This window comes from Coturnix japonica, chromosome 14 (genome assembly GCF_001577835.2).
Source record: "Coturnix japonica isolate 7356 chromosome 14, Coturnix japonica 2.1, whole genome shotgun sequence".
Classification (NCBI taxonomy): Eukaryota; Metazoa; Chordata; class Aves; order Galliformes; family Phasianidae; genus Coturnix; species Coturnix japonica.
Genome location: NC_029529.1, coordinates 2,114,267 through 2,128,484, shown reverse-complemented (window position 1 = coordinate 2,128,484; position 14,218 = coordinate 2,114,267). Strand labels below are relative to the sequence as shown.

The window sequence follows — 14,218 nt, the reverse complement described above, 5'->3', positions numbered from 1 at the left end:
TTCTCGTCACCCTGCTGAGCTGAAACCTCGGAGCAGATCTGCATCTCACATCTATTTAGGAAAACTATCAACCATGAAAGCATCTGGAAAGTCACACCGAGAAAAGTTTCAAAGAAAACAAAGCCTGGCCAGAAAGACGGAGCTGGCACACGGATCCAAAAGGAAGAGCTGGAAAAGGAGGAAACAGTCTTCGTGGTGCTGGAACAGCAGCTCTTCTGCTTGCTCTCCTTGCAGCTTTCCTGTTGCTGTTTCTGGGCCAGGTGTCAGGACTGAGGTGGTTTGCCTGCTGTCAGCCCTCTGCTTTGTAAAGTGCCGTCTGTTCTGCACTGCACCTGTGACAGCTCTGTGCCTGTTCCTGAAGGCAGGTGGCATCCGAGAGGAGGGAAGAAAACCCTCCCCGTGGCACGTGCCCCTCTGAACTCAGGCCAACAATATGGTCAAAAGCATGAGCTGAACTTGTATCCCCAGTGTTGTCCTGTGAGGCACTGACATGGTGTGGGTCTCAAATGCTGAGAGCATTTTTGTGGTCTCTTTCCAGAGCCAACACACTCGTGGCTCTCAGTCCATCATCAACTGCCGTGGCAGGATACAACCCCAGAGCACAGCAAGCCCCATTCAGCCCCTGCAATAAAGCAGGTCGCTCTTCCAAACCAACCTAACCCTCAAGCCAAACACTGCAGAAATGGGAGCATCCCTCCCTGCCATGGCTGTGCCCCGACTGCCCACCTTCCTGTGCTCACAGCCACTGCTCGTCACTCTGAAACATGAGTTGTTCCCACACAGCTGGAGCTCCTCATGTCTCTAAAAGCAGAGCCTGCATGGACTGAATGGAGCTCAGCAGGTGGTGCTGGGAGCCCAATGTGGGGCACCCTGCCCTCGTGCGTCACTGCTCACAGAACACTCGGGTGCTGCTGAAGAAGCTGCATTTCATGTCAAGGAGTGCCTGCATCCCTTCCCCCAGACCAAGAGCTGTGCAAATCCTCCCTCAGCACTCCATGATAGTGTAATTCTATTATAACTCCTGACATTTGAGGGGCATGTAGCAGTGTGTGCTTCAAATGAGACAAATGAGACATCTTGCTGTTTCCAGATAAATAAAGAAGCGCAAAACCTGATTTTCTGACACTCATTGTATGGATTTTCTTTTCAGCCTATAAATACCACCCCGTCACTCCACATGTGTGGTTACAGGTATTACATAAAAGAGGAACCTTCATGTTTGGTGCACACGTGTTATGTCGACTTGCTGACTGGAGGAAGGTGCCATGCAGAAGTCAAGATCAGCTTTTGTGATGTTTTTGCACTCCTGGACTTCCATGGCACAAAGTTTGCACTTGTCTCTGAAACAAAAGGGAAGGAGGTGGTGGTGTGTTTCAAAATCAGACAGACAGCCCAAATATAAATCCTCCTGCAGATCCCATGTGAATTTTATTCGCGTTCCCTGCTCCTCGGTCCTTTGGGATCCTCCATATCTTGCATTATTATCAAATATTTGCAACCATTCATATGAACAGCCCGATGTTAAGAGCTACTCTGAGTGTAACTGGACCCGGAGGAGAGATGCTTATCTGAGCTCTGCAATGACAGATTCAGAAGAGCCGCCGATGCTTCTCATCCAGAGAGGGAAGTGCAGGAAAAACCCAAACTGCATCGATTTTTGAACAATAGATAGAGTAGGAGTTATCCCTATGGCTTTCATACAGCTGTACCATCGGAGGGGGCTCCAGCACTGCTGACCCCGGGCACATCGCCTGGCGGGAGAAGGAAGGAGAGGAGCACACGAACACTCGGTGCCAGACTTTATTTCACCGTTTGGTTATTATTGCTTTTATGACATCACAGACTGTAAGAGCTGCCGCTTCAACCCACAGAACTGATAAGTGCAGAGCAGACATTCCTTTTCTTTTGTAGCCAAAGCCGTCGCTTTTTGCTCTGCGTTACCGACCCCGTGCGGGAGGTGGGGGCGGCCGGAGAGCCCCGCAGTGCCCGGCTGGGGCACCCCGAGCTCCTCATTTCATTTATCAGAAGGCATTTGAGAACGGCTCCACACTGGCTCAGCGTTTTCCCTTCTTTAAAAACACAACATGCTCCTTTCTCAAGTGCTTCCAAATCTTTTTACATCTCTTTCCCTTTCCAACCCCCACCTTTTTTCTTTCCCCCGTTGTGGTCCTGCAGACCACCCTGCAAGCCTACATGACATCACGAGGGAGAATTAAACGTACTTGAAAGGCCACTTCTGTTTTGGTGGGAACTTCTATGCAATTGCAAAGTGCCCATTAAAGCACAGGTTGTTTCCTAGAAGCATGTCCAAGCAGCAGCGCGCAGAGCCCTCCAGGGCTTCTAGAAAGCATTCGCTTTTGAAATGCTGAAGGAAATTCAGAGATGAAAGGATAAGTCTCCCTGGCTGTGCATTTACAGTCTATTGTCTTCCATGAAGGATAGTATCACTCCTCAGTTGTGTTATTGCAGTTAATCCACTTAAATGCTATTGGATTTTCAGATGAGCTGAATTCTTTGCATCTGCTATTAAGATGCTTTGTTTAGATGAGAAAGGGCCGTTATTTAAATCACAATGAGTTCAGGGAGATGTCAGGGCGCAGCAGCACCTTGTGCCAATCTGCGAGGGCAGAAGGGGGCATCGGCGCTACGGGAGGGCGGAGGATGCGAGTGAAGAGCGGAGCCGCCCCGCCCGCTGCTCGGGGTTGGGGGGCGGCCCGGCCGCGGGGGTCGCGGGATGCAGCGGTTCCGCGGCCGCGGTGGGGAGCCCCGCACCCGCGTATGGCGCAGCCGCTGCCGCAGGGCGCCCGCTGCCTTTCGCTCCTACTTTAATTTGGGGGGGGGGGGTGCTCTCTCCTTTGCAACGAAGGCTGCGCTGCGAAAATATTTATATATATATATGTGTGTGTGTGTGTGTGTGTGTGTGTGTATATATATATATGCAGAACCAATCCACTGCCACCCTGCCCCTCCCCTTCTGCCAAAGGCGAGCCTCCCCCAGTTAAAAATAAAAATAACCCCAAGCCCTCCGCGATCATGGCGATCTCTTCCGCCTTATATAAAAGGCAGCGGGGGCACAAGGTGGATCCCGTCAGGTTACGGCGGCTGTTGCGCAGCAGCTCCCCCGCCCCGGTGCCGCAGAGGGCCCCGCAACCCCCGGCACCGCTCCGGCTTCTGATTGTATTTCTTCTTTTTTTTTTTTTTTCCCTTTCCCTCCTTTTCTCCCCCCTCTTTTTGCATGTGGGCAGACCCCTCTCGCAGGGCTGCAGCTGCCGGTGGCCCCCACGCCACGACTTGTTGTCGGTGGGGTTGGTGCCGGGGAGGAGGGGCGGGGGAGGCGCCTGGCAGCGCGCAGCGCTAAATGCCGCTCCGGCGGCCGCACGCTGCAGACAGGCCTGGCTGCTGCGAGCACGGAGTTGCAGTTCGTCTCCGCTCCCCTTGGGATTTAAATCTTATTGCGTAGAGACAGATTATATATATATATATATATATATATATATATATATATAATTTTTCTTTCCTTCTTCCTTTTTTTTTTTTTTTTTTTTAATCTCTCCCGTGCAAAGTGAGGAAGGAGCTGCACCAAGGCAGCCCTCGAGATCTCGCAATAATTGCTCCGATTTATCGCTGCTATTATTCATTAATTAATTCCCGTTTTTAAGCTCACCCATCTGAGCGGGCCGCTCTTAAGAGAGAGAGACGTTTCCATCCGTATCAGTCATTTGATTTTTCGCCCTTTTCGCAAGGGAAAAAAAAGAAAAGCGGAGAGAGGGTGCAGGGCGGCCCGGCGGGGCGGGGGGAGACGCCGGCAAATCCCGAGCTCCGGCGGTCCCGGCGCGGAGCGGCCGCGGGGGGAGGCGGGACCCAGCGCCGCCCGCCAGGGGGGCGAGCCGCCCCACACAGGTGATGGGCGTTTCGGCTGCGCTCCGGATCGACTCCTTGGGTTTCACTTTGGTCTGATCTAAGCAAATATGCAGAAGTACCGGCTGGTCTAGTCCTAAGAGCCAAGAGGAGCGAGCGAGAGCGGCAGAAAGGAGAGCGGCCGCGCTCCCGTTGGAGGGGAACGTACAAACAGCGGCAGCGCCGTAATTCCAGCACCGCCGCCCCGAGGCAGCCCCGAGCCACCCTGGATGCGGAGGACCCTCGAAGCCACCCCGCTGCCTTTCCCCTGAGGGATGGTACTGAATTTCTGCGCGGCAGGAGCCGGCCTGCAGCTCCTCTCCATCAGCGTTGCCTTCCCTCCGTATCTAAAGTGCACTAGACCGCGATGAGGACCTGGGCTTGCGTTTTGCTGATAGGTTTTGGCTACCTGTCCTTTACCTCCTGCGAGGTAGGTGCGAGCGCTTCGCCGCGTTCTCGGTGCCCGAGGGACGCCGCAGCCGGGGCTCGGGGCGGGGAAGGGCTGCGGCTGTGCCCACCTGGGGCCCGCGGGCATCCCCGCGCCTCGGCCCGGCTGGAGGAACCCGCCCTACCCCAACCCCGAGAGGCAGAAAGCAAGTTGCCATTTCGTGCGTGCCACCGGCGAGGGGAATGACCGTGCATTCCGCTCCGGGGCTGCTGGCTGCGCTTGAAAAAAAAATAATAATATAGATGTACATACGTACCCGCATGTTTATAGGATATATAATAGAGAGATTCACGCCCCCCGGGTACAAACGGGCTGCGGTTATTTGCAAACAGAGCGGGAGCGGAGCCGCCCGACAGCGGCCGCCCCCGCGGCGCACAGCGCAGCGCGCAGCCCCCGCGGCACCGGCAGCGCTGCGGGAACGGCACGAGACGGTGCGGGCACGGGTTGGGTGCGGGCCCCGAGCTGAGCGAGGCCCGGGGGGCGAAGCTCCGGGGGGTGGGTGGGAGTGTTGCTACTCCCCGGGCTTCGCTACAGGTGCCTCGGGGTGGGGAGTGCGCGCCGCTCGGCGCTGCGGGGCGGCTTCAACTTTCCCCGGCCCCGGGGCTGCGGTAACCATCCCCGCTCCGGGAGAGCCGGGGTCGCCGCGAACTTTCAGACCGTTCGGGCAAACTTCGGCGGGCGGCTCCCAGCGGAGGCGGGGGGGGGCTATGGGAGAAGCGGCGCTGCTCCGGCGGGCACCGAGCCCGACAGCCCGGAGCCGAACCGCTCCGAGGTGCCCGGCTGAGCCGTGGCGCAGCCCCGCGGGTCCGCTCCGGCAGCCGGCGGAGCCGGGGGCGAATGTTTCCCCCCCTCGGTCCAAAAGCCCCGCGGCGCCCCGCGCCCTATTGGAAACCCCGTGCCCATCCCCCCGGCCGCGGAGCGCCGCGCGGAGCTGCGCTCTGACCCGCGGTGTGTGTGTGTGTGTGTGTGTGTGTGTGTCTTTGAAGGAGGCCGAGATCCCGCAGGAGCTGATCGAGCGGCTGGCGCACAGCGAGATCCACAGCATCCGCGACTTGCAGCGCCTCCTGGAGATTGACTCCGTAGGTAAATTAGTCCCGTCCTCCTTCCTTCCGCGCCGGCGGCCGCCGCCGCCCCGGGGGGGTGGCACCGCTCCGCGCCCCGCTCCGCTCCGCACCGCGCGGGGAGCCGGGCTGCCGAGGGAGGCGGCGGCCACGGGGCCGCTCGGGAGTTCAAACTTCGTGGGGTTCGGGGTGGAGAGGGACCCGGTGACCCGCGGTGTTTTCAGAGCTCAACGTCTGTCAGCAGAGAAGAATTTCCGTAAGGTTTGCTGTTCTTGCATCGCTCTGTTATCTTTAAACTACTGTCCTAGAGGTATTTAAAATATTTGAAACAATATTTATGAATGAAGTAATGTCTCTTCAAGCGCTGGGCTTTATTAAAAGCAAAATAAACCGTCCGCGTTGATTTTGAGCAGGAACCTGTGCATGGAGCTCACCCTGACAAACACGCTTTTCCCAAAAGAAAATAGCACGGGGTTATTTTCTGCATCATTAGGCGTGCAAATGGGTGTAGTGAGAACGTGCAGTTCAAACAGATCGTTGCAGCAGTAAATCAGATGGAGCAGCACAGGGTTGCTGGCTGCCTTATCGTTGGTTTCACTGGATGCACTTTGTTCCTGGTGATTTCGTGCCTCAGTTGTGAGAGAACAAACCCGACACCTTTGATGTGCCCAAGGGAAACCCGCATCGCTCTGAGGAGCAAACATGGAGAGAAATGAATGAGTTCTTGCTTGCGTTGGTACGGGGCCATCTCTTTCTAAACCATAAGCTGTGTGTTTTTGTAAAGGCTGTGCCAGGTTCAGTTACCTTCATTCAGTGTTGCAGGATCTTTCTAGAGTGCAACTCATCGCATTTGGTGTAGTGCTACGTTGAGGACAGCATTGGAAGATGTCTTAGAGGCATAGCTTTCAATTTTCATGTGATTAGGGAGCAGAGTTTCCCATTATACTGAAAATGGGAGTATTTCTTTCTTGCGCAGTACTTTACCATAGAGACCAATTAGTAATTACCAGATCTGTTGGCATTGCATTAGTATTTTTGGAGAGCAATGCTTCATCATCAGTGCAATTAAAGAAGCTTTCACAGCAGAGGAGGGGGATGCAGTGCATATCTCCCCTCTGAACATTGCTCTGGACCAGACAAGTGTGCTACTGCTGAAATCAGAGGAGGGCTGTGCTGCAGGAGGGCTGGAGCTGAGCGCTGGGATGTTGGAATGCTGTATTTGAGTCAGTGTTGTGTAGCTACCAGAGTACGTCTGTGTTTTCAGGTATGCCGTGCTTCATTTTTAAATACCACTTGCAAGGAGAGCAAAAGTTCACAGGGCTCCACTGAGGCAAGCAGACAAGTGGTGGAGGGAGCTGAATCCATCAGCGCGTGTAGCAGGGGAGAGAAATGTATTTCAGGAAAGAATTATTTACCTCGTGGCAAATATTAACCAGAGGATGTGTGACCAAAAACTGAAGAGGTCAGCCACGAGTTTACAGCTTCGTTCTGCTGTTTCCATGCGATGTGTCAATTTAGAAACCATTAGAGAAACGAGGCATACATATTTCACTATTTCAGTGCAAAATGGTAATGCTTTAAGACATGAACTCAAAACAATATTAAAAAATAAAACATCCGGCCTTTCAGCCTCTGCCTGCTCTGTTTGCACGCACGCTGAGCTACGCAGACAGGGCTGGATCTTCATAGGCAGTCTCTGCTCCTTCCTACCTGCCTGTATGCTTTCTGGGCATGGTCTTTGCTGCCGTGAGTAATGCCTATGGAGGGGTTATCAGAGTGACTAATCCAACATTGGAATTACCGTGTTTTCTTCAGCTAACAGGATTGGGCCTGTTTACTGTCTGTAATATGGGCTTGGCTTAGCAGATCAGCTGTGTTTTCCCTGCTGTTGGTGAGATGGTCTTTCTGAAATAAGTGCATTTCTTTAGGGCTGTCGTTGCATTTAGGGAAGGGCTGGTTTGGTGAGGGCCTGTGCAGTGGCTGTATGTCTCTTTTATGGCATGTACTGATTGGACTCAACAATCAGAATTACATACTCCAGCAAGTATCTTCTCCTTCATTTCAGTGCATGGTGCTGCCAGCCCTTCTGCGTGCGAGTAGCCCTGTTAAAACTCAGTGGGTGGACTTGAGAATTAAGAATGATCTTGAACGGGAAGAGTTTGCAGGATCATTCATGCACCCAGAAAATGTCTGATATTACTGAGTAACAAGGCAGAATCTTGTGGGAAACGAAGGAAGAACAGTCGTTTTCTTTCCTGCCATGCAAGGCATGCATTTTTAATTGGGAAAGTAAGTTTTGTTAAGTCAGAGTGGGCAGGTTTTTCTTGTATTCTGACAGATTTGGTCGCTATATTGTAGCACAGAGATGACTGATAACCCCCTTCATAAAATTAGAAACGACACCCCCAGACCATCTGGCGTATTACTTAAAGAAAAACACAACCCAACATGGAGCTCATCATTGTTTTCATAAAGAGACAATCCAGGCCAGTTTGTCAGAGCCCAGTTCTGTGTCCGATCCGAGGAGAAAACCCTGTGAAGGCAACATGCAAATGCTACATTCCATCAGAAAACAGCCTTGTATGTTAACTTGCTGTGATTGGGATCTGAGTCAGTGCTGGGTGTTCGTTGGCACGACAGAGAGCAGAAGCTGACCCTATTTAAAACAGAAAGCACGCACGATCCCAGGAAGTAGGCAGCTGCAGCGTGCAGGGTTCAGATTTACTACTAGCAGACTAACTCGCCAAAATGGGGGCATTTCCTACATTCTGCCTCTGAAAGCTCTCCTTGCCTTAGCAGTGTGGTTTCTCTCATCGCGCTTCACCTCTCCCATCTGTCCTGTGGGAGGTAGAGCTCATTTCATCACCTGTTATGTTTGCCTCCCGCTGGGAACAGACTTCCCCCAGTCGTCTCCCTGTGTGGGGAAGCGCCAGGCTGAGTGTGTTTCACTGCATGGTTTAAGGGCATCAACCACAAGGTCAGCTTAGGCCATGTGAATGGAGCGGCCTGCGAGTAAGAACTAGCAGAGCAGCTTTGTGCTCATGGAGGAACTTCTAAATGAACAGTTTATGGGCTGCATCCCAGTGCTCAGTCTATTGGAAAACCTTCTGTTGACTTTGTGGCTTTTGGGGTGGTGCACCAATTAGGGATGTTGCAGTGTGATGTTAGTTTGCCTTGCACCTCTTAAACACGATGAGAGGCGGGCAGCTGCCTCCTGCATCCTGTGCTTTTTTCAGGCAGGTGGATAATGCTCCTCTTCCCTTACAGTTGGTGGACCCCATCTAAGAAGGGAAAAAGTAATCTAAACCAAACAGGACCTTGCAGGCTGCTACACTTATATTTCCTTTATTAGCTCAAAGCTGAAAACTTAATGACATCTATTTCTGCATTTGAATGTCAGAAGGGCATATTTTGCATCAGCCAGAAAGGAGATCAAACAAACAGATTGACGTTGCCTTGGGCTTTCTGGCTCTAGGACCAATTTATAAGACAGACCATTTCACTTTATTGTACCTTGCACCAAATTCCTGGAAGCAGAGAGGCTGAGAATTTCCCCAGCTCCTGCAGTTGGTACAAGAAATCTTGGACCTGCGCTTCTTGGATGTACATCCAAGTGACATCTAGAAGGGTTTGTGTTAGGACTGCTTATGTTGGCGACTGTACCTTGCATGTAACGTTGCTCAGGAAGGAGGTGGCAATGTGAAAATATAAAGTGACAAATATAAAGTAACAGTAGTCTCAGGGTGCTTTCCACTTGCTTTTTTTGGGAGAAGAGTAATGGTGTATTGGCAGGATGTCGCAGGAGCTCTGTGATTTGTGCTCCATGACCTAGTGGAAAAATGCCAGCCTGACAAAAAAGAACAATTTCAGCTCTACTAATGGATTGACCAAAGCTGAATGTGAGAGTTTTTCTACCCAGCATTGATATGTTGTCACTACATGAAAGATTACAGAGAAATGTCTTGATCAGCTGCCATGAAAGCATTTTTAAAAATTATTTAAATGTTAAAAAAGAACTTAATTAATCTGGCACAGTGCAGCATCCTCCATCTTTGCTTAGTGACAAGCAGTGTTCAGTTTCTAAACTAAGGACTGCCCATTCCTGAGCTTTCTGCTCTCAGGCTCTTTTTGTGAGGTGCTCAGCACCCATAAACCCCCATTTCCTTTGCTAAGAGCTGGAAGACCTTATCCTGCAACTCATGGGTGGGAAAAAGTGATGTAAATGAAGGTGTGATTTGTTAAGGAATCTTTCTGACAGGTTGTAGGTTGGGCATTGGGTTTCTTTAAAGTCAGACTGGAGAGAGTTATTTGTAATTACTGCAGCACTGTTGTTTTGATGAAGTGAAATAAAGTCTTCTGAACGCCTGTTTATAGTGATATATGGATTCCAAAGCTGTCTTTCTGATTTCTCAGTGCAGTGATTTGTCTTTGGACTTCACTGGGAAATGGAACTACTTTCAAATGCCAGTGGGGGGGTCAAGAGGAGACCGAGTGCCTTTAGCACTGCAGTGTTGTCTTCACCAACCGTGTGCTCCTGTTTATTAAAGAATAAAAAGCAACATCATGGCTTTGGAGATAGAAATAATACAATTTGTGTTGCATAATGCATTGGGGTTTGACTGGGACTTGTTTGGCAGTTTGCTGTGCTAGCTGCATCGATCTTTTTTTAACCACCACAACGAGATGTGAACTTACAAAATGATATACATGCCTAAGATATGTAGTGAGACAGTGAGATACAGCATGAGCCAGAGGCCTTCTTCACCTTAGGAGTCGTCTTATAAGCAACACATGCTCCTCGACGTGTCATTTTGCTTTATAAACATGATGATGGAATATGGCTAATTGCAGCTGAGTTGAGCAGTTAGATATAAGCACATGGCTAAACATATTGGTTAACTGATCATACTATTCCTTTAGTCTTAGTTGTTTCTTTAAACAAGACGGCAAGGAATCAGTCATGCTAAAAGGGAGCTATGGCAGGGTGTTGAATAAGGGATTAGGACTTGGGGCTAAAGCTGGTATCACTGGCAGCTTCTCTTTTCAGCAAGATGGCTGTGCCCACCAAGCAGTTAGGGTTAGCAGCTTTAGTGCTGTGTTTAATCTCTTTTAAACTCTGCCTGAGTATGCACAGAGATGCATCTTGCTCTGAGCCTTGCTTGGATCTCATGCTGAGCAGTGTTCCTGCTGCTTTCTTTTGAGTATCACTTCATTGCCTCAAAGTGAGGGAGAGGCTGTGACAACCTGAACTTGCCAAGAAGGACGTCAGCATTAAGGTGTTGGGTGGCTGGGCGTTAGGAAGCAGAAAAAGGCTGGAGGAAGATCAGAACGGATCCTCATTTTGCATAACACCATTTGGGGTCAGGTGGATGGCTTGCTGCCATTGGAATGGGATGCAGGAGACCTGGCTCTGTTCCCCAGCTCAGTTGCAAACTTCCTGTGGGATCTCAGGCAAGCCATTCTGTTTACCCCACAGATGAGTTTTGTGGAGTATGGGGTGCAATAAAAGCAGAAATAAAATGCATTAGTCATTGCTGCGTTACGTTACAAGACTGGGATTGCAAATAAGGCCCTCAATCAGCTAATCCATTTGGTTCCAAAATTTCCCACTGCAGTCAATGGGAAGCAAGCCCTCTACGCTGGTGGAAAGAACCTACTTACCTGGTAGATTGAAACTCTGGATTTCACGCTGACTTATTTCAGACAAGGATCTGTTCTGCTGGTGAGGAAAAGAGGACTGATGGGGCTTCCTGGCCCTACCTTTTTGACTCCCATTTAATTTTGTTTCAGCTACATGCAGTACTGTTTTCCAAATAGTGATGGTATATGTTGAGGCATAGAACTCTCCTTAAGACTCTGGAGATGTTTCTCTTTATGTCTTATCCAGCTCTGAAGGAGGTTCCATGGGTTACATCTCTTTAGGGCAGGATTTCTTGGAGGGGAAACAGAAGGAGCAGGTTTATGTGTAGGGCATGCCCTTATGAAGAGTGCTACTAATGAAGAAGTTAAAGCCACTTGCAGAGTCACGGGCAGCTGTGCATGCAAAGTGAACTGAAGGTAGGGAGTGTGACAGCGTAGAAGACAGAGAGATGTAGGTGTTGCTCACATAGAGAGAGCATAACTGAGTACTGTGTAAGAACCATTTACTTTTTTTTTTTTTGGTGTATTTGGCAGTTTTCTTTGGAACCAGCAGCAAAACCTTGAAACTGTCCATTGACATTATGCACTCCAAGAAGCAGAGTGCTAAATATCTTCGTTTGCTGTACTGAACTCTGCACACAGTCCTCAGCGTGCTTACATCTGCCTGACCCCCTGTTTGCAGACTGTGCTTGCTGTTTTCAGAACCCCACTGCATAGGATGCGACCTGGACTGTTTCACTTAACGAAACCAAATAGTTGTAGCGGTTATTTTGTTGTTTTTTTAATGATAAATTAAATGCCAAGTTTTCAGTCTTTGCTTTTTCTCATGGCCCTTTAACCCATGTGGTAGGCTTATTTAGGGAACAAGACAAGCCTGGATGCGGTCCCAGAGTTTGCAGTAGCTTCAGATGCCCCTCCAAAGGTTAGGATACTTCACAGGGGATTTGTTCTGCAACGGAGAGGCTAAAAGGAAAGCCACGCTAGTTACTTTGTGCTTTTAATTCTGTCCTGGTACAGGCGTGGAAACCAAGCTAGAGAAAACGTACAGAGGCAGTATTGTTGCTGTTGGGTGTGTAGCACTGTTTTCTACTGTAGCCTCATGCCAGGGCTTCACAGAACTTCTCATAAGAAACATTTCCTTTGAAATACTGTTGATCTCTCACTGGAAACATGTAGAAATAGGAAGTTTTACTATGCCTTTCAGATAAAAGTGCACGTGTTTTACTTTGGATACAGTTCTGTATTACAGAGTGCGTGCTGTTTTGGGGGGGCTTTCAGTAAAACAGGTGTTAGAATTATGCTGTGCATGCTTATATGTGGCATTTCATGTTTATGTCTTCCCTGCCTTAAATCCATTGCAATTGTGTTGTTAGCAATTACACTGGATTAACTGCAGCATGATTTGGACTTGTGCAGTTTTATAGGTGTGGAACAGCACTGTTAGCAACATTCCTGCTTGTTACATTGCTGAGGTTTAATACTTTGTCTCCTCTTTCAGGATACGATGATGTTTCAGAGACAAACTTGAGGTCTTACAGTGTTCATTCAGCCAAACATGTGCAAGAGAACCGTCCTGTGCCCATTCGCAGAAAAAGAAGCATTGGTAAGAGACAAGCTATTTGTACTTGGGGAGGAAAAACAGAGGGGTGCTTTTGGTCAGCCAAGCAGGGCGTTCGGCTGGAAGAATGGGATGTGTACAAAAAGGGAAAAAGGCCATTTCTAGCTTCTGCTTTTCTGTTTGCACAAAACGAGCTGTTGCCCCAGCAGCTTTCTTGTGGAGGTTGTCCATAGGAGACAGACGAGCACAAATTCTTTGCGTTCACTTTCTTGTTGCAGCATGTTACAAAGCTAGACGTTGGTTGGAAAATGCTGTGATATTCAATGTATAATTCATAGTGTGGGGAACAACTACAGCCGTTTGCTTTGAAAAAAAAAAACATCAACAGTTGGTAGAGTTTTCAGTACAGAAGCTCCACAAAAGGAAACAGCTTGACTCCTTATTCAAAAGGGGAAAAAAAACCAAGTTTATCCAGAAAATTAAAAGCCATTGATGGAAACACTGGGACATTCATTTCGTTGTTGTGTAGAGCACCAGGCCTGTTTACAGGGGATGGTTTTCTTATTAAACACTAATGATGGCGATCCAGTAAAGAGCAGATCCCCCATTAAAGAGATGCTAAGGAATGTTAAAGCAGGTTTTTATAAGCAGTGCTCATTCATCTGATTAGATCTGTTTGACCACTTTACTTGATGGTGGGAAGCATACACGTTGTTATCTATTTAAGGCAATTCAGAGTCAATATATTCTAACTTGGAGCTGTGCTTGCCCGCAGTAGATAGCACAGCATGTTGTCAGCATGGATTTGCAGTGTGAATTGGCAAGGGTGCTCGTCGCATTGAATGCCTCTGGAGAACAGCGGTTCTGAAACAGTCTGCTGCACTTGGCACCTTGCTCTGCTAGGTGTTGCATTCCTCTCCGTAGTAGTCAGTGGGAACTGTATATGCTCAATAACATGGAGGAGTTGCCAGTATCTTTGCTATATTAGATCCATTAATTTTGTCAAGTTCATGGCACTGGGGGTTGAGAAGAATTTTCACTCTGTTCAGATGACCAAAATGTACCTCTTTAAAAACCAGGCCTGGATTTTCATATTGCAGTGCAGGCCAGGCCTGAGCTCCTTGTGCTTCAGGAGTAACTGAAGAAGCACAGGCAGAATTACAGTTCCCTGCCCCATATGACCCGAAGCTATCACTGCTTCCACTCAAAGGCAAAACATCCAAGCTGCCTTCACAGAGCTCACCACCAAATGAGCTGTCCCTGCAATTACTATTATTTTTTGGACCGTTTTAAGTTACCAGTTTGACTTCCTAGGCAGTCCCTAGGTTGAGAATGATGCATGGTTTGGATTTCTCATGACAGCAATCGTGCAGTGCAGCAGGACAGAGCCGAGGGTGTCCCTGCTCATTGCAGGGGAGTTGGGTTAGATAACCTTTAAAGGTTCCTTCCAACTCAAACTATCAATGATTCTGTGATTCCTCTTGTTCTGGTGCTCATGTGGCTGAAGCTGCCAGCGACAAGCTCACCTTACCTGAACCCAGCAGTGAAGTTGTTTTGCTGAAAATTATGCTGCAGGTTCCTCAGTCATGATGCTCTTGTGATTTTACTTTACTC

At 49.3% G+C, this 14,218-nt stretch overlaps 1 protein-coding gene across 13 annotated transcripts in view; it reads left to right on the top strand.

The window, feature by feature from the left end:
* Positions 1-3,528: 3,528 nt before the first annotated feature.
* PDGFA (platelet derived growth factor subunit A) overlaps positions 3,529-14,218 on the top strand; it is a 34,878-nt gene continuing 24,188 nt past the window's right edge. For 8 of the 13 annotated variants that reach the window (XR_001558353.2, XR_001558352.2, XR_001558355.1 and 5 more), the window contains exons 1-3: positions 4,591-4,776; positions 5,332-5,428; positions 12,545-12,649. Coding sequence is in view for 8 of the 13 variants with exons in the window: in XM_015876871.2 (XP_015732357.2) it covers positions 4,606-4,776; positions 5,332-5,428; positions 12,545-12,649 (373 nt within the window). In the remaining 5 variants the exon portion in view is untranslated. Of the gene's footprint in view, positions 4,328-4,544; positions 4,777-5,331; positions 5,429-12,544; positions 12,650-14,218 lie in introns of those variants that run through there. The other 5 variants (XR_001558356.2, XM_015876878.2, XM_015876874.2 and 2 more) reach the window with 4 other exon arrangements.